Here is a 26,296-nt window from a genome sequence, read left to right as displayed (position 1 = left end):
AGTCAAAAAGTTTGCCCGCCCCTGCTCTAGTCCCTTTTGGGGAGGGGAGTGGGTACTTGAGCATCCCAGGTGCATGTTCCTGGCAGAGAAGAGTTGCCAAGAAAACACAGCAGGCAGCCTTGCCGGAGAACATTACAATGTAGCATTCTTGGGTAAATATACAACCAGAACAGGATAGGTCACCAGAGTTGGGGCTGGAGTTAGGGTCAGAATTGTAAAACAATCTAGATTCAAAGTCTGCAGCCTCCTGTGGATAAATCCAGGTTGAAGGGGGTGGGGAGGCAACAACAGGCCCCGGGAATGCAGGTCTCTGAGTCTGGCTGGCAAGCAGAGGGGCTGTGGTGGATTCAATATGGTGGGAGAGGAAGTTGGGGAGCCCAGGAAAGATCTGAGAAACCCAAGAAGGAAGCCAGAAACCTGTGATTTGAGATGTAACTTAGCCTGGGCTATACTGTTTCATGTGGGGTTGCTTTCATCAGCTCTGTCTTAGGCATCAGGCCCCTGGGATGTGAGCACCATGGACCCAACCCTAAGCCCTGAGTCAGGAATTACAACAACTTGAGGAGTCCAGGGCAGAAAGGTAAGGAGGACTCAAGGACCATGCTTCTGGCCTCACAGCTGAATGGCACTGAGGAAGTCCTCATGATCTGAGTCCTGGAGAAAGCAGGGTGAGGTGGGAGGTCTGGGGGATGAGAGGATCTGGGTCCCAAGAGCCAGCTGAGCCACACTCAGCTCTTTGCCTTTGTGCATGAGGTAGAGATGGAAGTGGAAACCGTTGCCATAGGTTGCATGCCTTAGGGACCAGCCATAACGGGCTTGGGCATAGTGTCTAGTCCGAAAATGGGGGGCAGCAGAGGTCAGCGAGATGAACCGGCCTCCAGGGACCAGCACTCGGCTCACCTGCAAGGCAGACAGAGAAGCCAATGGTGAAGACTGCATCTTCAGGTTCTCAAAGGTCAGTATTGTCACAGTTGACCTCCCAGATACTACTCTACGTCCAGCTCTCCATGGCAAATTGAGCCTCCTTCTGTGTCCCCGGTCATTCCATGGGGCAGGGCTATATTCTAGACAGGCAGGAGCATGGGAGTGATGTCAAGCCAGGGGGTACTGCTTTCCTGCCAATTGCCCTCCCTCTCAGTCTGTTACCTATCTGGAACCTGGCTGCTATGCCATCCCTATGGCATCCCAGTAGCTCTGTGCAGCTGGCCACTCCAGCCTCCTATAATCCTGACCAGTGTAACTCTCCCCTTCATTCAGGTAACCACAGTCCTGAAAGTGACTCTCCAAACCATGCCTCCTCTGGCTTCTAAGTTCATCCAGTCTCCTGAAACCTCAGCCCCTCACCCCCACCTCTTGGTCTGCCCTCCTCTCTTGTTGCTCCCTCACCTCACTCAGCACCTGGTCCACAGTGTGGACCCCTTCAGAGGACACGGTCCAGGGATCCCGTTCTCCAGCCAACAGGGCATCCAGCGTGCCCTTCTCGAGCACCACATCGAAGGAACCATTGGGAAAGCCCAGTGCCCGTACGTCCATGGTCTCCCAGCGCAGCTTCGGCACATGAGCGTAGCGAGCCCGCATGGCGGCCACCACTACTGATGAGTAATCCACACTGGTCACATCAGGGAAGCCCCCAAGGTACAGCTCGTAGCTCAGGGCACTGTTTCCACAGCCTGGGTGGGAAAAGGTGGGTAGCAAAAGAGCTAGGTTAGCTTTTATTTTTTCCCATATATATTATTATTATTTTATTATTATTGATTTCAGAGAGGAAGGGAGAGATAGAAACATCAATGAGAATCATTGATTGGCTGCCTCCTGCATGTCCCACACTGAGGATCGAGCCTGCAACCCTGACATGTGCCCCAACCGGGAATTGAACCGGGACCTCCTGGTTCATAGATTGACGCTCAACCACTGAGCCACGACGGCTAGGTGAGCTAGGTTAGCTTTGATTCTCCCCTCCCCAATTATCCATCCACAATTGGCCCATTTTCTCACAGCCCAAACCCTCCTGTGCTGAGGAAGAAGCAGCATGGTACAGAAAAGAGCATGAGGCTTGGAGTCATGCAGACGTGGGCACATATCCTGGCTCTGTCATTCCTAGATGCGTGAATTAGGAACTTGGGTTTCCTATTCAGAAAAAGGAAGATAACAAGACCAAGCCTGCATGCAGGATAAGCTGCACTGAATTTTAAGAACTAAAACAGCTGAAGAAGCTCTGAACGTAGTTCAAAGGTCTGGATTCTGATACTCCTAGTCCCACTGCCTTGGCAAGTCACTCAATTCTGAGCCTGTTTTCTCAGACTCAGAATGGGACAATATTGGCATCATTAGGTTCATAGTGTTATCATTAGGATATTGTTTTTAAAATATATTTTATTGATTTTTTACAGAGAGGAAGGGAGAGGGATAGAGAGTTAGAAACATCGATGAGCAAGAAACATCGATCAGCTGCCTCCTGCACACCCCCTACTGGGGATGTGCTCGCAACCAAGGTACATGCCCTTGACCGGAATCGAACCTGTGACCCTTTGGTCCACAGGCCGACGCTCTATCCACTGAGCCAAACCTGTCAGGGCTCATTAGGATATTAATATTACCCTAATACCGGACCTCCCAAAGAACCTCTGGGAAAACTTCAAGTTAGGGGTTATTATCCTATTTTGTTAACAAGTGAAGGGGAAACTAGGTGCGGACACAGTGGAGCTGATCCCTCGTAATTCCTCACTGCGTGACTGAGCACTGCATACTGTATTCTGACCTTAAGGAGCTCATGCTTTGGTGGGAGGAACAGATGTGTAATCAGGCAATTGCCATGTGATGTGATGAGTGTTTCAATAGGGACAGGCTGCGGGAGCACATAGGATGATCCCTGTCCCCACTTCAGGGGGGTTGGGCAAGGGTTTCAGGAAGCTGACAAACCAATCAGTCTTGAAGAATCATAATACTGGTGGGAAGTGCCTGAAAAGCAGTCCCAAAGAGGACTGGGTCAGGTGAAAGAATAGGTGGAGGTTAGAGGCACAGATGTGGATCCATAGTCCAGACAGCATGGCTTTCTTCGAAGACCTGTTGGTTTCTTCCAGGCCCTCTTGTGGTCAGTCTCAGCCTGAGACCAGGGCTGGATGACAGCCCTTGTTGGCTTCACATGGGGATGCCCAGCTCTTGGGATTACATTGCCTTTAATCCCTATTTGTGTCTCTAAGAGGATCACAGGATCAGCTGTGGGGATAGCCCTAATCTAGCAGGGCTTGGTACCAGGCCAGAGCACCCAGAGGATGCTGGCTGGTCCTCAGCTTACCTTTCCTGTGTTCTTTTTTTTTTTTTTTTTTTTAATATATTTTTATTTATTTCAGAGAGGAAGGGAGAGGAAGAAAGAGATAGAAACATCAATGATAAGAGAGAATCAGTGAACGGCTGCCTCCTGCACACCCCCTATTGGGGATCGAGCCTGAAACCTGGGCATGTGCCCTTGACAAGAATCAAACCTGGGACCCTTCAGTCCCCAAGCCAATGCTCTACCAATTGAGCCAAACTGGGTAGGGCTCCTGTGTTCTTTCTCAGGTCCTGGGGCTCAGGCAGACTGTCACACCTGAAAAAAATTAATGTGTGCTTCCTTACAGCAAGCTCTGGCAGATACACTACATGGGATGGGTGGTGAGAGTGGCTGAACAAGAGACCCTAACTCAGTGCAGGCTGATACCCCACTGGGTTCTCTGACCCACAAACCCTTTACCACCCTACACCTGACCTCATGCCTGCAGAGATCTGCCCAACTATAGACAAATGCAAATATCCTTCCCCCCCTTTTCCTTTAAAATGTTTTTATTGATTTTCTTACAGAGAGAGGAAGGGAGAGGGAGAGAGAAAGAAGCATTGATGTGAGAGAGAAACATCGATCCGCTCCTCCTGCATGCACCCTACTAGGGATTGAGCCCACAACCCTGGCATGTGCCCTGATTGGGAATTGAACCAGTGACCTCTGGGTTCCTTGGTTGACGCTCAACCAGAGCCACGGCAGCTGGTAAATATCCTTCCTTTATTTCCCTTCGTAAAGGAATGGTATCTCCCAAGAGAACTTCACTAAAGATGAAGGAAGAACAAAATCTGACCACAGGGCCAGTCATGCTTACAAAGCAGTGATTTCTGATCCTGCTGCCTCAGTGATTTGGGGCTAGTACCGAAGGTGGGGTTTGGGAAGGCCCCTGCCTCCCTAGGTGGAGCCTTAGGGAAGTAGAGCCCAGAGAACTGAGCCAGCCCCAAGAACCCATCACATGGGAGTCCAGAGCTATGTGGATGCTATCACAACACCAAGAGAAGGAGGTGTAAGCCAGAACGCCAATTCACTAATTTATAACGAGAAAAATAGCCACCATGGGGACTTGACAGTCAATCCCCTGGTCAGTCCCTTCTCTATATATAGAAAATACAAATTGAAGCCAAATTATAAGATTCCTGCGGAACATGGAGAATCAGAGATGTATAATGATGGCAAAGCAAGGACAGCCACATGCATTCATCTGTTATGAGGATATTCTAGCCATAGGGACCAGACACACAAGTTCCCAGGCAGGGTACTCTCTGTCCCCTGAATGGTCTGTGATAAACTGCCCCTCTAATTCCCATTTTTAATAATAATAATGATAGCTAATAGTCACTGAACACTGGGCCCTCTGCTAAGCATTTCTAAGCATTATCTCAGTTTATCTTCACACTACCTTCATATAGACGGTAACTGTTATTATCATTACCATTTTCTAGATGGGAAAACTGAGACTGCCCAAAGCATATAAGAAACTTCCCAAGGTCACTCAGTCCAGTGGCAGAGTTAGAATTTGGATCTAGGCCTGTTTCACGCCAGAATCAGAGCTCTTAAACCACTACGCGAAACTGTCTACCAGTTTTCAAGAGGTCCACTCACCTTCAGTTGTGACATTCCATCTTCAGTCACTTTACCAATTGTAGCCGAGTTCTACATGTCTCTATGCCCAGAAGCATGGTGCAGCAGCAGAAGCTCTGCAGTCAGGCGGCACCCTGACTTTACCACTTACTTGCTACATGACGACCGTGGACACTGTCAGTGCTCTGATCAGATCCATTTGAAGTGTGTCTAGCTTTTGGTGTGTGCTCGGTTCTGACAGTTTGCATCTGTGACTCTTCAGGCTGAACTACCCTCAGGGAAACTTTTGCCTGTGATCACAATCCTGCTTGGTCTCTTCCTTCCCTATTCCCTCACTCTCTGCTGATTTCTTCTGGGAGCACATCCCTAACAGATAACTAGGAGATGAATCGTAATCTTAGGATTTGTTTCTGGACCCAGCCTGAGACAATGACCTGCAGCAGGGGATACCAAATTCAGCTTGCCACCTGTTTTGGTAAATAAAGTTTTCTTGGAATGCAGCTATTCTCATTCATTTAGGTACTGTCTGTGGCTGCTTTTCTACTACAACATCAGTACTGACTAGTTGTCAGAGAAACTGTATAGCCCACAAAGCCCTAAATCAGTGATGGCGAACCTATGACACGCGAACTCATTTTTTTGGTTGATTTTTCTTTGTTAAATAGCATTTAAATATATAAAATAAATATCAGAGATAAAAGTCTTTGTTTTACTATGGTTGCAAATATCAAAAAATTTCTATATGTGACACGGCACCAGAGTTAAGTTAGGGTTTTTCAAAATGCTGACATGCCGAGCTCTAAAGGTTTGCCATCACTGCCCTAAATATTTACTATTTGGCCATTTTCAGAAATAGTACTGACCCCTGATCTACAGTAAGTCTAGTAATACTTATTACTCACTTCTCAGGGTTGTCATAAATATTAAATACTTTAGAAAGGACCCACCCAGCACATTCCCTAGCACCTACCGGTGCTCAGCTTGTTTGTTAAAGTGGAATGTAACATAGGTATTACCCAAGATGTGGGTCCTCTTTTTATTTATTTATTTTTAAAATATATTTTTATTGATTTCAGAGAGGAAGGGAGAGAGATAGAAACATCAATGATGAGAATAATCATTGATCAGCTGGCTCCTGCATGCCCTCTGGGGGTTGAGCCCAAAACCCTGGCATGTGCCCTGACCAGGAATCGGACTGTGACCTCCTGGTTCATAGGTCGATGCTCAACCACGGAACCACACAGGCTGGGCTGGGTCCTCTCTTTAGATCTTGGGAATAATGTCTGGAAAGTTTTCCTTTTTTATTTTTAGACTTTTCTCCCCTCTCCAGAAAAGAATACCTTTCTGTCTAGGAGATTTTAAGGCAGTGTTATTCTCAGCATGAGAATCCGCTGTGGGCTTGCTAAAACTATAGACTCCTAGGACCCACCTTAAACTGTCCCTGGATGGGGTCCAGCTTTCCAGGTGATTTTGATGCACACTAAAGCTTTAAAAAATTAGATCTATGGTAAATCTATAAATAAATGTAATGGCTTAAAAGCATAAAATTTGAGTTTTTACTTCTGGGGGGGCGAGGGGAAGAGGTTTGGGAGGACTACGCAGAAAACCTTGAATATAGATGGGCCTTTTTATTTCGCCAGGCATTGTTTTGGGTATCTTTCATACTCATTCAATCATCTTAAAAACCCAGTAAATAAGTAATACGGAGTATCTTTTTATTTTTAAGGCTGAGAAAATGGACGCACAGAAATTTAAGTATTTTTTCCAGGACTACATCATTAAGATTCTGTGATTTTCCCCATTATTCCACAGCTAAGATTACATGAGCCTAGATTCCAACAGAATTAGCTGCCTCCAGGGTCCAAGTTCTTAAGCACTAGGTTATACTTCCTTTCTAGTTCTAGGAATATTCTATTTTTCAAACTGAGTATGGTATACACATACATATTAGATTTACTGTTTATACCTTTCATATACTGTATTACAGATGACATGTATATGAAATACTTTTTTCTTTTTTTCTTTTTAATTTGCGTGTCATCCTCGAGCAGAGGCCATGCTAATCTTCTATCGTTCCAATTTTAGTATATGTGCTGCCGAAGCGAGCACATGAAATATTTCACTTAAACATATAAATGCTTTTACAAATACCAAAATAAAAACTATAATTGGAAGGAAACCCGTTGCTCAATCCAACGTCTCTAGACCGCCCCCCCCTCCCCCCCGCCCCCCAAGGCTGGCACTGGGACTAAGCCCCATCTTGCATCCTAGTACTCTTTCCTGGAATCTCACCAATCTCGGTTGCAATATCCCCTCTGACCTCGGAGGGCGCTGTCGTCCTCACTGCACGCGGGGCATCAGACCGAGTTTCCGAGTTCGGAAAGCGGTAACTCCAGGCGACCACAGCTCCCGGTGCCCATTGGCGCACACGGAAAGATGCTATGCACGGTGCTCGAGGGGCCTGCACGTGCCTTATCCGACTTGAGCTCGCAGTTCCATTTCTAGAAGTGACTCCGAAGCTCAGGACGGGTTTACGACCTGTCCTAGGCATAGAGCCAACTAGCGTAGGGACTTCCTAGACCTCTGAGCTCCCCAGTGCTCGGGGTGCCTTCCGAGGGTGCGGAACGCGGCCCCGGCTCACCTACCACGCTCAGACTCAGAAAGATTGTCGAGTTGTTGGGGGGGCCGGGAACTGACTCCAGGTTCTGAAGGTACTGGATCGTGGCTCCTGACCTGGGCATCCTCAGTCAGGGGCAGACAGACGCGAGGAAAGCGGACGGGGGCGCCGAGGCGAAGCTGGTCCCGCCAGCTCCACCTGGCTGGGCAGCGCCGGGACTACCCACCTAACACGAGGATACGGTCCTCGGGCCGCAGCTCCGGCTCTAGGAGGGTACGGAAAGAGGAGAAGTCCCCGAACCACTCGTAGGGGGCAGAGTCGGCCGCGTCCCGGTAGCGCTGGTCCCAGTACTGGACCTCTCGGTACCCGGAGTTCTGCTCCGGTAACTCCGGCCGGGGCTCGGGGGCCCCGGGAGAGGCCATGCTTGCTGCTGCCGGGCCTGGAGGGCAGTCGGCCGGCACCTTTAGGCGGGGCTTGGCTCCCCTGGGACGCCAGTCTGAATGGTAATATCGTGGGGGGCGTGGCCTTTGAGTCTCCGCCCCCCCAGTGAGGTTGCTCAACATAAACACGTGGAACTTCCGTCCTCTGCTAAGCGCTCTTCGAAGAATCTTCCGGCTGGTTAATCAGGTCGTCCAGACTCGGAAGCTTCCGGCTGTACTTGTCACTCACATCTGAGAACCACACTCAGAGCGTCAGACTCACTCTGGTTCATCACTGTCCCTTCTCATATTTACAATTTGACCGGCTCCTTACATTAAATATGAAAATTAGTGAAAGATTTGTTTCTTCCCCGTTTTGAGCACCCGGAGGGGTGGCGGGAGGGGCGTGGACACAGGCATGAACACAGATATTATCAACACCGGCGAAGTGTTATGCTGGGCCGGGAGGGATGGGGGGGAGGGGGGAGGGGGTTGTTTTTCTGGGCAAATGTTCGATCCATCTTAGCTCCTGGGTACCCAGGGGTAAGTATATACGGAAGAGTAAGACCATTCCTGCTCGTAGGGAGCGTGCAGTCCATCAGGAGAGACCTATGTAGAAGTACATTTAGGAAATGAGGACTCTGGCAACTCGGTTAGGACACTGGCTCGCAGAGCGGAACCTAAGTGCCAAAGGGTCCGGTTTCCAGGGTGGCGGGCCCACATGAACGGTGCACCGACAAGATGGCCGCGGGCGTGCGGAAACGCGCCCGGGCGGGACCCCCACCGCGGTTGGCGGGACTCTGCGGACAATGGTTGCGGCGCGCCTGGCAAGAGCGGCGTCTACTGCTGCTGGAGCCGCGTTACACGCTGCTGGTGGCTGCCTGCCTCTGCCTGGCGGAGGTGGGCATCACCTTCTGGGTCATTCACAGGGTGGCATGTGAGTGCGCCGCGGGGGAGGGGAGAGGAGGGGCGCGGAAAAGTCGGGAGGGAGGTGGACCCGAATGCCCTACTCAAACCCGGACTCAGATTCGGAGCTCAGACCCGACCCCAGGCCCACTTAGTCACCAATTGCAGACCCATATCTTTTACCCAAGTTCCAAGCCTGCTCCACAGAAAACCAAACCCGATCTTAATCCACCCACCGCCCCCATGACGAAAGGGGCGACCCTAGAGATTGGTCCTCTGCCCTGAAGGTGCAGCCCGGCAGGCTAAGAAAGCAAAGCAGCTGGACGGCAAAGACCTGGGTCTGTGTTCATGTCCTGCTGCTGCTGCTTGTCGCTGTGGCTTTGGACATGTCACTTCTCCAGCTGGGTCTCATCTGTTCAATTCTGGGGTTTGTTTATTTTTAATTTTTATTATATTTTTAAATTGATTTCAGAGAGGAAAAGAGAGGGAGATAGAAATATCAATGATGAGAGAGAGTCATTGATCTGCTGCCTCCTGCACATCCCACACTGGGGATCGAGCCCACAACCCGGGCATGTGCCCCCACCGGGAATCCCACCGCGACCTCCTGGTTCGTAGGTGATGCTCTACACTGAGCCGCGCCTGCTGGGCCTGGAGGCTTTTTAGAGCTGGAACGTAGAACTCAAGTGAGGCCAGTACTGAAATGAGATTGCAGAAGTTGAGACCAGATTATAAAGGAGTCAGTAAGCTGTGTTAAGGAGATAGTAGCATACTTAGTGGTTAAGAATCTAGGATCCTATAAATTCCAGTTTCAGCTCTGCTCTTCCTAGCTTGCTCACCTTGAGCTCAATAATTCATAGGTTCCTCTTCTAAAATGGCAGTAACAGAGTTTGGTCTGTATCTTAACAGCCGTAGGGAATCACTGAAGGATTTTAAGCAGAGAAATATGATGTGTTTCTATTATAGGAAGAGCTCCTGATTGCAGGGTGGCAAATACATTGTGGTGAGGGGAAAGTGGAAGCTGGAAGCCTAATAAGGAAGCTGTTGCATCATTGAGGCTAGAAATTATGGTAGGCCCAAATGTTGCTATATCATAGTAGCGAAGGATGAGACAGTAAAGATATGTAGAATGAAGAATAGACAGGACATAGTAACTAGGGGTTGGAAATGAGAGAGAAGGAAGTTTCAGTTTTGTGACTTGGGCAACAGGGAGGTTGATGGTGCCATTCATGGAACTCAGGAAGGGGAGCGGATTTAGAGTAGAAGCTTATGAGTTCAATTATAAACATGTTGAGTTTGAGATGCCTGGGTTCACCCAAAGAATGTCAAGTAGGCAGTTAGGTAAGGGGTTGTGATAGAAGCCCTAAGGGTGACCTGGAATTGTGTGCTTCGATGGGTTGGCGGTGTTAGGGGCAGACAAGTTTTGGACCTGGAAGTAACCACACCTTCCTTTCCTTTTCCAGATACAGAGATTGACTGGAAGGCCTACATGGCTGAGGTAGAGGGCGTCATCAACGGCACCTACGACTATACCCAACTGCAGGGCGACACCGGACCTCTTGTGTGAGTGCGGATAGCAGGTTCAGCAAGAATGTGAGGGGGGCTGACTGGACGCCAGGGTACAAGGCGGGGTATCTTGACCCAGATTCTTGTTCCCTCCCATCTTTCAGATACCCAGCCGGCTTTGTGTACATCTTTATGGGGCTATACTATGTCACTGGCCATGGCACTGACATCCGCATGGCCCAGCATATCTTTGCTGTGCTCTACCTGGCCACCTTGCTGCTTGTCTTTTTGATCTACCACCAGACCTGCAAGGTGAGTCCACAGTACCGGGACCTGGGTCTCCACCCTGGGAGGGCTGAGGCTTGGTGATGGCTCAGGGTGGGTGAGCTGACCTTCTTCCCACTGCGCCCACCGCGTAGGTACCGCCCTTCGTCTTTTTCTTCATGTGCTGCGCCTCCTACCGTGTCCATTCCATCTTTGTGTTGCGGCTCTTCAACGACCCAGTGGCCATGGCGCTGCTTTTCCTCAGTGTCAACCTTCTGCTGGCCCAGCGCTGGGGCTGGGGCTGCTGCTGTTTCAGGTCAGCATCCCTCCCTTCTGGTCCCCTTTCTTACTTTTTGTATTTCTATCACTTTTTCCCCAAATTTCTGCAGCAAGGGAGTGGCCAGACAATGTGGGTGAGTTAGGCCCCACCAGGTGAGTCCAGGATCTGTAGAAAGTCTCCCGTCCAACCCATAATACACAGAGTTGTATTGGAGTTGGTCATTAATATTCTTACTGTTCAGTATATATTTGTTTGCTCAGTCTGGGCTTAGAGACTAGGTATCTATTCCCTACCCCCAGCTTCCTCCCAGGCTACCTTACCCTCCCTCCCGCAGTTCTGAGTGTGGGCCCTATCTCCAGGTTGCTGGGGCTGGGGCTCATCGAGCTCTCCTGGAACACATACCCATCCACGTCCTGCAGCTCTGCTGCCCTGCACACCAAGCTATCCTGGAACTTGGTGGTGCAGGGGAGGAGTTGCTGTGATGATGGTGGTGCGGGTGCATAGCCCTCGAGCTGATTTCCATCCTTATCTCTTCTACGCACCCTAGCCTGGCAGTCTCTGTGAAGATGAACGTGCTCCTCTTCGCCCCTGGATTGCTATTCCTTCTCCTCACACAATTTGGCCTCCGTGGGGCCCTCCCCAAGCTGGGCATCTGTGCTGTCCTACAGGTACTCCTGCCTCACTCCTTCCCTCCTTGAGACTTCCTCACAGCCAAGGGGCAAGGGTTTTGGAGTTGATTCTGGACTGGGTAGCCACTACCTCTCTGGGCTTTGTGTTTTTTTGTTTGGTTGTTTTGGGGTTTTTTCCCTGTAATATAAGGTTGTTGAACTAGATGGTCTCTTAGGGCCTTTCTAGCTCTGCCCATTTATGACTTAAAGCGCTGTCGTTACCTGCCTCCTCAGCTTCTTTGGACCCAGGCTCTGACAGGGGAGGGGTTGGGGGTGGAGGTGGGGGAGGAATCCTCGGGAATTAAGGAACCTCTGAGACCTACACCCGATTCCCACTCTCCTGACAAGTATGAGGCTGGGGTGAGCCTGGGCAGCTCTGCTGACGTCACATCCATCTCAGGTGGTGCTGGGGCTGCCCTTCCTGCTGGAGAACCCCGTCGGGTACCTGTCCCGCTCCTTCGACCTGGGCCGCCAGTTTCTCTTCCGCTGGACAGTGAACTGGCGCTTCCTCCCCGAGACCCTCTTCCTGCATCGCGCCTTCCACCTGGCTCTGTTGGCCACCCACCTCACCCTGCTCTTGCTCTTTGTTCTCTGCAGGTGGCACAGGTGAGAAAGGGGAGCAGTGCCAAGGGCAGATGTAGGGGAAGGAGTGAAGGGCCTGGGCCTTAGGGGCTGCTGAGGGGAGATGTTGAGCTCATGGTGGTGAATTTTAGAGCGTGGCCCATGATGAGAGCTTGGTAAATGTCTGAATGGCTTTTCCCCAGGACAGGGGAAAGTATCCTGTCGCTGCTGAAGGATCCCTCCAAAAGGAAGGTTCCACCCCAGCCCCTCACAGCCAATCATATCCTTTAAGTCATGGGAAGGTAAGTCTTGCCCTCTCCAGGTGCAGACAGGGTCCCTGGTCAGGTGGCCCTGGATGGCTGGTGACCTGGGGAGGGAAAAGGAGGCACCAGTAATAGCTACAGGGCTTATTCTTAGAGCTCCTGCTCTGTACCAAACACTGTGCTGAGCATTTACGTATTAAGCATATTTATTCATAATTTTAAATATCATTGAGTTATCATTATGAGTGCGCACCCTCTGCCTGGTGCTGTGCTCAGAGGTTTATGTACATTCTAACATTTAAAGCTCACAGGAGACCCTGATACAGGAAGGTGTATTTATTATCCTCACATACAGAGGACAACATTCAGGCTTTGAGAGGTTAAATAACTTACCAAGGTCACCCAGCTAGGAAGGATGGACTCACTCGGCTTTTATGGCCCTCGGTATCACTGTCCACCTTAGATTGAGGAGCATGTCCAGAGGTTAAGAAACTTGTCCAAAGGTACACATCTGGGAATGGTAGAGCCAGGGGGCGATCTGACCCCAAAATTGTTACCCCTCTGCTTTGGAACCTCCCTGCCTGACCCCACCCCCAGCCCCTGTCCCCTCTGCTCCTGCCCTTGGCCTTGACCACTGCATACAGATCGTTTCCACCCTCTTCACCTCCAACTTCATTGGCATCTGCTTCAGCCGTTCTCTCCACTACCAGTTCTACGTCTGGTATTTCCACACACTGCCCTACCTCCTGTGGGCCACGCCTGCACGCTGGCTCACACACCTGCTCAGGTACCGGCTGGGACAACCTGAGGGGGGGTAAGGGTTAGGGTTAGGGACCATGGAGGGGCTGGGGCCTAGAAACTGGACAAACCCTGGAGCTTATTTCTCATCTCCAGGTTGCTGGTGCTGGGGCTCATCGAGCTCTCCTGGAACACATACCCATCCACGTCCTGCAGCTCTGCTGCTCTGCACGTGTGCCATGCTGTCATCCTGCTGCAGCTCTGGCTGGGCCCCCAGCCCTTCCCCAAGAGCATCCAGCACAGCAAGAAAGCCCACTGAGACCACCTCTGCCCCCTTCTCAGGACGCTGGACGTGGATGGACTCTGTGCCCTTCCCAATAAACCTTACCAAGTCCACTTCTGTGCAGCCTGCATGGAGGTGCCTAGACCAGCTAGTGAGGAGTATGCATGCGGCAGATAAAGAACTCGTTCAGGTGGCATTAAGAGGCACTTTATTGCATAGGATTGGGGGGCTGTGGCTCTCTCCTCTTTTACCGCACTGTACAGAGCTCAGAGGGGAAGGAGCAGGGGGCAGGAGTCAGAGAGAGCACAGGCAGGCACTTTGGGAGATAAAGGGTTTTGGAAGGGGATGAGAAGCAGTGGGGGGCAGGCTGTCACCAACCTACTCCTTCCCGGCACCGGCACCGAGAAGCCGGCCCGGGTGGCAGTGACTTGACTCTGTTGGGGGACGCCACCCCAGCAGTGGGCAGCCTTCACATGTTCGCCGGGCTGTAACACAGCAGGTGTAGCTGCAGGTTCTGGTCCCAGTGACGCAGCAGCAGGAAAAGACCCCGGGCTGCAGCCTTGAGCGCGGCCAAGTCAAGGCCATCGGGCAAGTGCTGTGCCCGCAGCCAACAGTCCGCCTTAGCCGCTGCCAGTTCCCACTCGCCGAAGGCAGCGGCACAGCGGTGCTCCAGCCACGCAAGTGCCACTGCTGTGGCCCAGGTCCGGCCCCGCAGGTCGGCACCACCCGGCCCGTCTGCCGCCTCTGAGGCCTCAGTGTCTGAACCCTGCCCGCTGTCCACCTGGCCTGGACCCTCGGAGCCTGAGCTGGGGGTCGGGCTGCAGGAGGCCGTGGCACTGTCTCCCTGGCTGACACCAGGGCCAAGAAGTGCCCAGGGAGACGAAGCTGAGGTGGGGCTAAGGCTGGCACGGTGCACGGCGAAGGGTGAGGCCCGGCACAGGCGCTCCTGTGGGATGTGCACCGCAGTGCAGAAGGGTGCGTCCAGGCGGAAGGAGCCAGGTGCCTCCTGCAGTCGCACCTGAGGAGAGAGGAGGTGGGGGGAGGAGTGAGCTGAGACAGTGCCCTGGCCCTGGCAACACCACCCTCCACCTCCCGAGTCCTCACCAAGGGCAAGTAGTCATGGTTGCTGCCTTCACTGTTGCCGTCGCCGGCCTGGCCTGTGTGGGGGCTGCAGAGTCTACGGCTGTCGGGGCCTCTGGACTTCCGATGGCCCAGGCTGAGCTTCAGAGGCGGCCGAGGGGACACGGTATGAGGCCCTCGGGCAGGGGCTGCAGGGTCCTCCACAGCAGACTTGGGGTTGTCCTTCTGGTCTGGATGTGAGCCACTTGCCAGAGAGCCTCCCTGAAGGCCTGCAATGGAGCCAGTCAGTGCCAGTGGTGACCCCTAAGCTCAGGCGCTCCCTGCCGTTTGCCCAGAGTTGAGTGTTACCTTTACAGTGGACAGCTGTGGGCAGAGCTGCATCTCGGTGGCCCTGAGAGGCGGGAGGGGTGCCTGGGGGCTCTACTGGCTCTGCAGGGGCACAGAAGACGGGGCTGAGGTTTGTCTGGGCGTGTGGCCAGTGAGGTGAGGGCCAGCACCTGAGCGGTCACTTGGGAGGGACGCTACCTGAGCTCCGCACCTGCAGCACTGAGGGCAGTACCTCCCTAGTGGTAGCGTCCACAGCTACAGGGCAGGTGAAGCAGGAAGGGGCCGAGCTGACCTTGCTTGTCTGAAGGGCGCGGAGCCAGGACCTCCGGGCGTGGCCTGTGAAACCAAGGAGCAGTTTGCTGACCAGGAGGGGTGCACTCCCACCATCCACCCTCTACTTAGGGCTTCACAGAAAAAAACGTCAGTGTTCCCATAGCTTCTCTGTGCACTTTTGAACAGAGTAGAGTTTCTCAGGATCAGGACCAGCTTGAACTCTCCAACTGTGGTAAGAAGTGGTGAAGCTGAACCCTTAATCCAGTGGTTCTCAACCTTCTGGCCCTTTATTTTTTAAAAAAATATATTGATTTTTTACAGAGAGGAAGGAGGAGGGATAGAGAGTTAGAAACATCAATGAGAGAGAAACACCGGTCAGCTGCCTCCTGCACACTCCCCACTGGGGATGTGCCTGCAACCAAGGCACACGCCCCCAACCGGAATCAAACCTGGGACCCTTCAGTCCACAGGCTGACACTCTATCCACTGAGCCAAACCGGCTAGGGCCTTCTGGCCCTTTAAATACAGTTCCTCATGTTGTGACCCAACCATAAAATTATTTTCATTGCTACTTCATAACTGTAATGTTGCTACTGTTATGAATTGTAATGTAAATATCTGATATGCAGGATGGTCTTAGGCGACTCCTGTGAAAGGGTTGTTCGACCGCCAAAGGGGTCGCAACCGACAGGTTGAGAACCACTGCCTTAATCCATAGCAGGGCTAGGCCTCTTGGCCACCCAGAAATTCAACATTCTGGACACCACTCAGGAAGCATGGACCAGCGCCTTTTCCATCCGCTCATTTCAGCACTGTCCAATAGAACTTCCTGTGAGGAAGGAAATGTTCTATATTTATGTGATTCAATATGGTAGCCACTAGTTATGTGTACCCATTAAGCACTTGAAATGTAGCTAGTGTAACTGAGGAACTGAAATTTTAACTTTATTTGGTTTTAACAGTCTTCCTGAGTGACATTTGTTTTTATGTTATGGGCCCTAGAAATCCTTACAAGATCTCATTTCCCTCTATTGGCTGCCAAGAAGCTTGCCAATTTTGGGTCGCATACTTGCAAAGGCACATAACCTTATGGTGTGCATCCTATATAATAAAAGCCTAATATGCTAAGTGTCCAGTCATCCATTCAACCAATCAAAGCATAATATGCTAATGATATGCTAAGGCCGCTCAACTACTCACTATGATGTGCACTGACCACCAGGGGCCAGATGCTCTGACCCGTAGGTTGGCTTGCTGCTGGGGTCCAGCCAATCAGGCCTGAGCAAGACAGGCCGGACATGCCCTGGAGTCCTCCCGTGGTCCCTCCCTGGCTGGCAGCCTCCCATGCCCCTCCCCAGCCCTGATCGTGCACCAGTGGGGTCCCTCAGCCTGGCCTGTGCCCTCTCGCAATCTGGGACCCCTTGGGGGACGTCAGAGAGCTGGTTTTGGCTCAATCCCACAGGCATAAAAGGCTAATATGCAAATCAACCAAACAGCAAAACGACCAGTCGCTATGATGCACACTGACTACCAGGGGGCAGATGCTCAATGCAGGAGCTGCCCCTGGTGGTCAGTGTGCTCCCACAGGGGAAGCACCACTCAGCCAGAAGCTGGGCTCATGGCTGGCGAGCGCAGAGGCGGTGGCGGGAGCCTCTCCTGCCTCTGCGGCAGTCGGACATCCCCCAAGGGCTCCCAGTCTGCGAGAGGGCGCAGGCTGGACTGAGGGACCCACCCCCCACTTCCCCAGTGCATGAGTTTCATGCACCAGGCCTCTCGTCTTTAATAAAACCTCATTCTCTCCTTCCTGTTACCCTTTTTATCCCATTGCCCTGCTTAATTTTTCCCCTCGTCAATGTGGATGAGCCATCTCAAACTGTTTATGTGCAAAGTGGGGTATAGAGAGTGACCAAACAGGCCCATACCTCTGCCCCTCTGCCCCACACAGGTCCCTTGGGCCCACCAGCAACTCACCCCAGTCAGTCATGGTCTCAGCCCCTCGGAGAGCCAGCTGCTCATTGTCCCGGACCACAGAAGCTGCTGTCAGCCGATGGAGTGCTTGGTCCCAAGCACCTTCTCTCTCGTGGGGTGATGGAGGCAGGGAGCCATCGTCCCCAGGCCCCCAGAGTGTCTCCAGCCCAACACCCACCTCCCAGCACATAGGCTGCTCCCCACACAGGGCCCGGATCACCACGTGGCAGCGTGGAGCCTGCGGAGGCAGTGGCACTGCTGGGGGTGCGGATTCCCCATCAGGGGGGACAGCTGTGAACAAGAAGGGTGGTTCCATCAACATGTCCCAGTCCATGGGCGCTGGGGAGAGCAGGTTTCCTGAGGAGACAATGGCAGGGACAGGCGGTGTGGTGCCCTGGGCTCCACCTTCCCAAGGCCTCCTTGGTGTCAGAATCCAACTCGCCATCCAACCTTTACCTGAGTCATCCAGGCCTTGTCCCAGCTGCTGCCCCGACTCAGGGCCTGGCCCATCCGGTGCTGCACCCAGAGAGGGGTGCCGGGGACGGCCAGGGACTGGGTTTGCCTGGCCGGGGGGTGATGAGAGGCTTCGGCCAGCCAGAGCCGCTCTGTGTCGACGGTTCAGCACCTCAGCACTCAAGGCCCCAGTCTGCATGTGACAAGGGGGATCCATTGGCCAAGGAATGCAGAGCTCCTGGCCATCGTACATACACACACAACTGGCCACATGTCCCTTTGTCTGAAACCCTGAGTGGCAGTGATGAAAAAGGCCAGGCTCCCATGGCCCCCGGTCCCCTCCCAGTCATGTCACTCTACACACTATTTCTCACTGGAGGTTACTTGTCTTTGTTTTTGTTCAGGCCGTGTCCCTCTTTGTCTGGCTCACTTCTACTTATTTTTCCAGATAGGCTCTTGCTTTCCCGACTCCCTGAGACAGGGTTAGTCACCTGAACTCTAAGTCCCCATAGCACCATGTCCCTGTGCTCATCCCTGTATGTTGCATGGCATCATTATAGATTTACCCGCCCAGCTCTTCAGCTAGACTTAATGTAACCACTGCACCATGTATGGCATACAGCAGATGGCCAAGAAGTGTTGCTGGATGTATGGTAAATGGATGTGGATTGAATCTCACCTTGACTGGTGCCGGTGGGGGTGGAGGCAGGGGGCAGGAGCGGGAACCCGCAGGCTCTCCCCAGGCCAGGCTGCGGCAGCCCTGCTGTGAGGGGGGATCCAGGGGAACACTGCCCTCAGGGGAGCCAGGGCCCTGGGAGCCAGGGGACTCGCTGCTGCCTGCGGAGCCTGGGCCTGGCTCTGGGCTGGCAGAGCAGTGAGTGAGCACATACTGCTCCCGGATGTACGAGGACTGGAAGATGCGACGCCATATGGCTGTGTCAGAAGAGGGGTTCGGTCCAGGGTCCGTGACTGGGTCTGTCAGAGCATCAGTACCTAATGGAGGCAGGAGAATGGACCCAGCCCTGGCCCCTCCCCTTGCCCATTCTTCCAGCACAGCCACACACATACACCCAGCACTCACTCTGCTCTGAGTCTCCAGCAGCCCATGGACTGGACAGCTCTCCTGGCACAGTGCCTGTTCCCAGTGGCTCTGAGGTGCCAGTGGGCTCAGTGCCAGCGCTGGTGGCAGAAGGCACCTCCTCTGGGGATGGGAACATGGAGCCGCCCAAGCTCTGCCAGCCAGGCTCTTGGCCCTAGAGAGGAATAGTCATTGGGGGAAAGCCAGATTGTAGCTCTATGCTACCTCTTTCCAAACAGGATCTAAGATGGCTAACGGCAAGAGGCAATGAAGTTAATAAACCAGAAATGAAAGCCCAGTACTCAGGAAGAGGAAGCATCCATGCTAACCACGGGGTTAATAGAGCTTCTATGGCTGAGCTTCAGGTCTGGCCCTGAGCTTCCTGGCAACCAGGCAAAAAGGCAAACAGTCCATTATCAAAAAGGGAGAAGCATGCTTAGTTCTTCTAAAGAGAGAAAGCTTTTCATAATAAAAATAACTACCACATCTCTAACTCCGATGTGTCAAGTATTCTACCAAGAGCGTGTATACTAGTATTATGACCTCGAATTACAACAATCCTATGAAAAGAAAAAACCCGTTTGAGGAAATGGTCTTCAGAGAGGTGAAGTGACTTGCCCAAAATCAAATGGCTAGTACCTGGCAGAGTTGGGATCTGAGATTTCATCTAGACCAGTGGTTCTCAACCTTGGCTGCACATTAGAATCACCTGGGAATCTTTTTAAAATCCTGATTTCTGGGCCTCATCCTCCGGAAATTCTGTTTCTTTGTTACTAATGTTGTGGCCTCACCCCATAACAAAGAAACAGAATTTCCGGAGGACGAGGCCCAGAAATCAGGATTTAAAAAAAAAAAGATTCCCAGGTGATTCTAATGTGCAGCCAAGGTTGAGAACCACTGGTCTAGACTGTGCTGCGCCTGTCCCTGAATGTTACAGGAAATAATCGGATGGTGCCTTCTGGAGGGCACTGAGGGAAGGAGTGAGCAAATTTTGACAAAAACCTCACAGCAAATGCTGGAGCTGTTCTCTGTGTCTGTGTGGCTTAGTGACCTGTGGTAAAAGCCCAGGGCTACACTTTACAGGACAACCCAGTGGAAGACTCAAGAGGAGGCAGGTGGCAGTCACCTTGGAGGGCCCAGTGTGGTCTCTGAGGAGGCCTGGAGGTGGTAGGAGAGTTGGCAGAGAGGCACGGGAAATGGAGGAAGGGTTTGGAAGAGATGCAAGGGCTTCAGCCATCCCAGGCCCACTGCCCGCACCCCAGCCCAGGCCTACCCCAGGGGGGTGAGGCCGGAAGCCATCCACCCTGAAGAGTGAGCAGTAACCGAGCAGCTGGTCCCCGGGGTAGAGTGCTGGGATCTCCCGGGGAGTCAGCAGGGCCTCCACCGAGTCTGGCACAAACCAGTCCACAGAGACGTCGCTCAAAGCTGGCTCCAGTGCCTTGCGCAGAGCCCGCACCAGCTGTGAGGGGCGGCCACGGGGGAGAGAGAGGTGCCACTCAGCTGACAGAGCAGGAAGGCTGCCCTTCCCATCTGCCTGGTCTCTGGTTGAGGGGAGCAGGGTCAGGCTGGGGTCAGGGGAAGGAATGGGGGCAGGAACAAGCAAGGGGACTGAGAGCTCAGGCCTCAGGGCTTGGTCTGTCTCTTGGCCTGAGCTCTACCATGTGAACGAGAAAAGGCTTATTGAGGCTATGACTCAGTGCCAGGACACAACTGAGAATATTTGGGGGGTGGTCAGAAGCTGTGCTCCCCTCACCTTTCGCCCCCTGAAGCATCCCACAGCAACACCCGTAGCTCCTCCCCTGATTGGCATCTCAAGGGAGAATAGGGATTGAAGTGGGGGAGAAGCCAGGAGACCCCACAACGGGACTGGGTTCTGCTTCAGCCTCAGTGTCACTTGGGAGAAGGACTTGGGGAGTAGGGAACAGGGCCCAGGCTCAAGCTCACCAGGGGCTGCAGCCTCTCCCCAGGCCTCAGGAAGTAGGCCCGGCCCCTGCTGAGGGCAGACAGACCCTGGAGCAGCTGGTGGCAGGCAGGCCCGAGCCCAAAGGAGAAGCACCTGAGGAAGGAAGGGAGGCAGTGTGACCTTCAGAGCCTCGGAGGGCGTTCATCTCAGTCACCTGTCTCTGCCCACCTCGTACCTGGCTGCCCCCCTGTGCCACCTCATGAGCTCCAGGGTTTGGTGGGTAGTGGCGGCCACGGGCGAGGCCGCAGTGAGCAGGAACAGCTGCCGAGGGTGGGCCCTGTGCTGGGGCTGCCTCATGGCCCAATCCAGCGCAGCCAGCACATCTGGGGGACCTCCCGCAGCCTGCAGGGTCTCAACACTCTCACAGATGAGCTTCACAGTGTCCTGCAGAGAGAAGGCACAGGCTGGGTGCGCTGAGCTGAGCACCTCCACTAGGCCCCCAAATTCCTGGACCACACTCACATCACTGCAAAGCCTGCTCTCGGGGAAGAGGGGCTGCACTGCCGTGCCAAACGTAGCCAGGTTGATGAGAGTCTGGGACGGGAGTGACTTCACGGCCAAGACAAGGGCATCCTGGGGAGGGGCAGAGAGGACGGTGTGAGGCAGGCCCCTGGGCACTGGTGGAGAGAAAGGGACACAGATGACCCGCCTCTGCAGGTTGTGTATAAAATGAGGGCCTGGATGAGGATCTGGGAGAGGCCCTGTGTGTGAGAGACTGTGTGAGAAAGACTGTGAGAATGGAAAGTGTTAGGGAGACATTTGTGTCTGTGACTCTGCAGGTGTGTACGACACTTGGCTTTGAGATTAGGTGACAACCCAACTTTATGTATGAGATAGGCTCTTGGGATCTGGGAGAGACACCTCTGAGTGTGTGTATGTGTGCGTGCATGTGTATGTGTGTGTGTGTGTGTGTGTGTGTGCCAGACCTACTGCCCCCAGGCCTGCCCCGCGTGCCCCCCACAGGCCTTGTGTGCTACAGTGCTGCCATCCAGCAGGAAGAGGAGCTCCCGTGTAGCTGTGCCCAGGTGTCCAGGCGTGGAGCTCAGGTCCGGGCAGAAGCTCAGCATCAGCACAGGGTTCAGCAGGATATCCTTGTGGAAGCGTCGCTGCAGGAACCACACCTGAAGATGGGAGCCAGAGTCACCCCGGGCCCGGCTTAGTGCTACTCCCACCTGGACTGGCAGCGGGACTCAGCCCTCGGGCCTTTTTCTGTCTAATCCACCCAATGAGTCGCCTTTTTGTGGTCACGTGAATAAAGGCCAGGGCAGAGGCAGGTGGCCGTCCTCTGCCTACGGCAGATTGAGCCCCCGTTCTCTGAGACACAGTCCAGGGAGGCTTGTATGGGCCCTCCGGAGACAATACTCACCAGCCCTTTGGGATGGTGGTGGCGGGACTGAGAGTTCTTACTGTGAGCAGAGCCCCCTACTCATCCCAGCATGAGTCTGCTCGCCTGTTCCTCATGCACAAAGGCACCCAGCAGCCAGGCCAGGGACCAAGGCGGGCCCCCCGGCAGCTATACCTGCCGGTCCCCGTCACTGTGTCTTCGCTGTAGCCTCTGGAAATCCCGGCGGGCCCTCACTCGGGCCTCATATTCTGCTGAACTCAGGCTGCCGGCCTCCAGCATCAGGTGCGGCTGGTGGGGCTCTGGGGAGGAGGGGACACAGCTCTGTCAGGGGAATCCCTGTTTCTGGACCCTAACTGCCCAGTTCTGCTGTCCAGGGAGGACCCTGTAGGTCCAGCCTCCCTACACCACCAGGCCCACCCTTACAGATGACTTGGCCCCTCTGGCTAGGGGACCAGAAATCTATGCTTGAAAAATGCTACTGAGGTGGCCCCGGAGTTGGTCAGGGCCGGCCCACTGTGTGCCCCATTGCCTCACCACTGGGGTGCAGCAGGATCTCCAGGGCCCGGTCACAGCGGTGGCCTTCTGCCAGTGTGACACAGATGGTGGCTGCAGAGCTGGCATGAGGTGGGGCATCTGCCCGTAGAACATGAGAGGGGCTCTCTAGGCCTGAGGGACATAGAGGCAGGGAGGGGTGATGATCGCTCCACCCCAAGTCAGCGCTAAGAGCATAAACACCACCTTCCCAGACCATGGGGGCTGGGGGGGAAAGGAGGGCCCAAGAATCACAACTGATTAAGCTCAGCTCTCAGAACCTAGCCATAGGCTCCAATGGACAAGAGGGGGGTTGCATGGTTTCGTGGTTTGGGAGGCAGAGTCCCAGCTCTGTTCCTGGCTGGTCAACCCAACTGCTGATTTAGCACCCTCCCCCACTTCTTGTACTGGCCTCACAGTCAGCCTCTCTCTTCCCACGGGTGAGTGGGGTGGTAGGTAAATAAATGACACTGACAAACCGAGGGGAGGGCTTGTATAGTAGTGTCCAGAGGATGCTCGCACTGTGAGACGAGGTTCCTACGTCTTAGGTCCCTCTCTCCTTTTTGTTCTGTGTTCCTCCCATCCCTGAGCCTTGAATTATTTCCCAGTCAGCTATGCTGAGAGGGGCACCCACCTGCCAGCAGGCATGGCCCAGTCACCAGCATCTCGAAGGAGAAGGTGTATGGGGCAGGGCAGCGGGCAGGGCCTAAGAACACGTCCGGAGGGGCAGCTGGCTCTTCCCAGGCCAGACCTTCCTCCTGAGGGCTGCCCACCCCAAAGCAGCTGGTAGGGCTGGAAGGGAGCACGAGGAGGGTCACTTGGCCACTACCAAGGCCCCTAGCCCCTCTGGCTGACTGGCCCCAGCCTGTCTCCACCCTGCCCATTGCCCAGGGGCACCCTGCCAAAGCCCCCTCACCCGCACTAGACCCAGAGAAGCCGAGGGAGGGACGAAGAGAATCACCATAGGCCCAACCTGTCGTCACAGAGCCCCGGAGGTCTGGGGGGGCCCGGCGGACCTGGCGGGGCCAGTGGGGTGAGCACGGAGGGCAGAGCCACATGCAGCACCCCATCAGGCCTTGAGGGCAGTTCCCGGCTGCTGCACAGGGTCACTGTCATGGTGCCAGCCGGGGTGATGAGGCCGGTGGGCAGCACCAGTGTGGACCGGGCCTGGGCCAGATCCAAGACAAGATGACCTATGATGAGTGAGAAAAGGGGTCAGAGGAAGCTGGAAGCAGAAGAGGATGAGGGAAGGTAGGGGTGGGTGCAGGCACTGAGTCAGGGGAGCCTGGGCAAGGGGTACTGGAGAGACAATGGGCTAGTGCAGTGGTCGGCAAACCACTGCTAGCGAGCCACATGCGGCTCTTTGGCCCCTTGAGTGCGGCTCTTCCACAAAATACCGACTTCTGCGCATGGGCCACGAAGTTTCAATTGCACTGTATGTGCGCTCCCGCACATGGTATTTTGTGGAAGAGCCACACTCAAGGGGCCAAAGAGCCACATGTGGCTCGTGAGCTGCGGTTTGCGGACCACGGGGCTAGTGCATTGGTGATACAGGATGGAGGCATGGGACGAAGGACAGTAGAAAGAGGTAGATGGATGGTAAAAGGGTCTGGCTGTCCTCAGGAAGGGAGCAGTGACAACACTGCTAACGGAAGCTGAGGAGGACAGGGCATATTCACACCATGCCCAGATTCTGGGGACCCATGCCCTCTGGACCTCTGCCCCTGTCTATTCAACCCTTGGACATCATCTTCCTAAAGGACCATGTTGGTGGACTGACGCTTCCTGTAGCCTGGGACCCACAAACCCCTTGCTCATGAATAGTAAGGAGTTCCCGACTGCCCACTGGGAGTGGCTCCAGGATTTTCTACCCAAGAGGAGTTCAGGAGCAGTAATCTGCTTGGAAGCTGCCTAAGGACATAAAGCTGTATTTGCATATCAAGCACACCATTTTACTTAGATCACAGTTCTATCTGGGGACTGAGTGGGGTGTCGTGGGTCACCACGGTTGCTACAGGAAAAATGGCCAGGAGTGTGCCGTGACAGTCAAGGCCTTCCATGGTCTGGCCCCAGACTACCTTTACAGCCCTACGTCACCTCACGTTCCCACAATCATCACTTATCCATTCTTTTGAGAATCGCTTGCTGAATAAATGAAGGGGGGTGGAGATGGGAGGGAAAGAAGGAAGAAAGCCCGCTGCCACATGGTGTGGAGAGAGCACAGCGTGAGTCTCGGCTCTGTGGCTTCTAACTCTGTTGGAGTTTCCGCCATGTGGGGGCCATAATAACTATATCTCAAAGGTCAAGGAATAAATGAAATAATATGTGCAAAGCATCTAACATGTAAGAGACCATTGCTGTTATTTTTCATCACCTATAAGAGGGAGAAGGAGAACAACAATCGCATTCAGACCTCTCAGGACTCGGACAAGGCGCGACCAGGGACTGGGCTTTGCGACGTGTCAATCAATCTCTGCACACACCAGGTGTTTTACTGCATCACCCAGGACAGCTTAATTCCAAACCTTCGCTCACGCCGCTGCCCTCGCCTGGTGCCTCCCCCCTCTCCTCCACCTCACCGCCTCCTCCTTCCTTTCAGTCAAATGCTGGCTCCACTTCCTTCTGGAACATTCCGCACTCTGGCTTCTAACTACCTGCTGGGCTTATGCCAACTCTCAGCACCACTGGATTCGGTCCCTCTTTTCACTCAACGGTAAATCCCATGCGCAGAAATCCAAGGAATGTACACAAAGTCAAGAAAAGAATGGAGTGCAAGCCGTGGAACCTAACACAGGGGAGGGCTTCCCTCTCACCCAGCGCTCACTGAACCCCTCTGCGGTTCAAGATGCTGGGACGTGGACATGACCACCACCCTGCCCCAGGCTCAGGAGCTGTTGCTCCGGCGGGGGAAACAGATGTGTGACGCCTGCTGTGTCTGTCTCCCTGGCTGAAAACCGTGGGTCAGGCCTGGGTCACAGTCCCCCAGCACCTGGCGCACGTCAGGTGCCCAAACCACAGCTGTTGGATAAAGGGATGAATCAATGAATTAAAAAAAAAATCAGGGCTGGGGGGGTGGGGAGGGGCGGACGCAGAGCGGGGCAGTTCGGCGGGTTTGGGGGGCGGGGCCGGGTTCCCGGGACTCACCCTGCGCGCAGCGGCGGGGCGTCGAGGCCCCCAGCGCGGGCCCCAGCGCGCGGCAGCAAGCCGCCTGCGAGCGACGCCGGCTCTGCAGCTGGAAGGAGACGCGCTGTCCGGCCGCCTCCGCCTCAAAGCCCGACACCACCTCGGCCTCGGCCAGCGGGTACACGAACACGCCTGGGTGGGGGCACAGGCGGCGTCGGATCTCGCGCGGCGCCCGCGCCCCACCGTCCCGCGCCCCTCCCGGCCTCACCGTCCACCGGTTGCGGCTGCGGGTTGCGGTAGGTGAGCCGGGCCCGCAGGCTCAGGCAGGGGCCGTTGGCGCAGGCCCGGACCCAGGAGTCGGTGAGGGGCAGCGGCGTCCAGTTGGAGGGGCAGTACAGACCGGGCATGGTGCCTGGGAGGGCGCCCGGTGAGGGGCGCGCGGAACCACCGCGCTCGGGAAAGCCCGCCGCTTCCTAACTCGGGCAAGAGCGCGGGGCCTGCAGGGGCCGTGCGGCTGCCGGGCTCGGGCGGCCGAGGGTGCAGAGGGGAGGGCGGACGGAGGCAGGGGGCGAGACCCGCACCCTCGCCCGTTACCTGGGAAGCCGGGCGAGCGCAGCTCCGGGCAGCGCGGAACCGGGGCGCGGAGGGTTAATGATTAACCGGCGCTCGGGGCGCCGAGCAGTCCCGCCAGCGGCTCCTCTAGGGGCGGAGGGGGGTGTCACAGCTGTTCCATCCCCCGCTCCCAGCCGCCCCGCC

At 54.3% G+C, this 26,296-nt stretch overlaps 3 protein-coding genes across 6 annotated transcripts; 1 reads left to right on the top strand and 2 right to left on the bottom strand.

Annotated features, from left to right (window-relative positions):
* Positions 1–120: 120 nt before the first annotated feature.
* Positions 121–8,041, bottom strand: EEF1AKMT4 (EEF1A lysine methyltransferase 4). Of its 2 annotated transcripts, none has more exons than XM_081086387.1 (3): positions 7,738–8,041; positions 1,387–1,670; positions 121–900 (listed from the first exon to the last, which is right to left on the bottom strand). In XM_081086387.1, exons 1-3 carry the CDS (start codon positions 7,931–7,933, stop codon positions 613–615), a joined length of 768 nt encoding a protein of 255 aa, XP_080942513.1. In that variant the 5' UTR covers positions 7,934–8,041; the 3' UTR covers positions 121–612. The 2 variants fall into 2 exon arrangements, with proteins under 2 accessions (XP_080942513.1, XP_080942512.1); XM_081086386.1 differs by lacking the exon at positions 7,738–8,041 and adding an exon at positions 7,187–7,634.
* A 606-nt stretch (positions 8,042–8,647) lies between these two features.
* ALG3 (ALG3 alpha-1,3- mannosyltransferase) lies at positions 8,648–13,543 on the top strand. Its single transcript, XM_081086388.1, has 9 exons — positions 8,648–8,867; positions 10,300–10,399; positions 10,507–10,654; positions 10,762–10,922; positions 11,434–11,554; positions 11,955–12,160; positions 12,319–12,396; positions 13,022–13,165; positions 13,273–13,543. The coding sequence occupies exons 1-9, from the start codon at positions 8,672–8,674 to the stop codon at positions 13,433–13,435; spliced, it is 1,317 nt and encodes a 438-aa protein (XP_080942514.1). The 5' UTR covers positions 8,648–8,671; the 3' UTR covers positions 13,436–13,543.
* Positions 13,544–13,587: 44 nt separating this feature from the next.
* Positions 13,588–26,238, bottom strand: VWA5B2 (von Willebrand factor A domain containing 5B2). Of its 3 annotated transcripts, none has more exons than XM_081086359.1 (19): positions 25,809–26,238; positions 25,562–25,732; positions 23,379–23,610; positions 23,052–23,209; positions 22,421–22,552; positions 22,061–22,185; positions 21,507–21,662; positions 21,004–21,114; positions 20,717–20,925; positions 20,523–20,634; positions 19,852–20,037; positions 18,582–18,753; positions 18,180–18,493; positions 17,504–17,693; positions 17,051–17,404; positions 15,005–15,142; positions 14,828–14,908; positions 14,504–14,748; positions 13,588–14,417 (listed from the first exon to the last, which is right to left on the bottom strand). In XM_081086359.1, the coding sequence occupies exons 1-19, from the start codon at positions 25,945–25,947 to the stop codon at positions 13,869–13,871; spliced, it is 3,774 nt and encodes a 1,257-aa protein (XP_080942485.1). In that variant the 5' UTR covers positions 25,948–26,238; the 3' UTR covers positions 13,588–13,868. The 3 variants fall into 3 exon arrangements, with proteins under 3 accessions (XP_080942485.1, XP_080942486.1, XP_080942487.1); XM_081086360.1 differs by having other exon boundaries at positions 23,391–23,610; XM_081086361.1 differs by lacking the exon at positions 25,809–26,238 and having other exon boundaries at positions 23,334–23,610.
* Positions 26,239–26,296: the final 58 nt, after the last annotated feature.

This window comes from Myotis nattereri (assembly GCF_964212035.1).
Source record: "Myotis nattereri genome assembly, chromosome: 3".
Taxonomy (NCBI): domain Eukaryota; kingdom Metazoa; phylum Chordata; class Mammalia; order Chiroptera; family Vespertilionidae; genus Myotis; species Myotis nattereri.
Note: the sequence above shows the minus strand (reverse complement) of the source record. Positions and strands in the feature narration are given on the sequence as shown.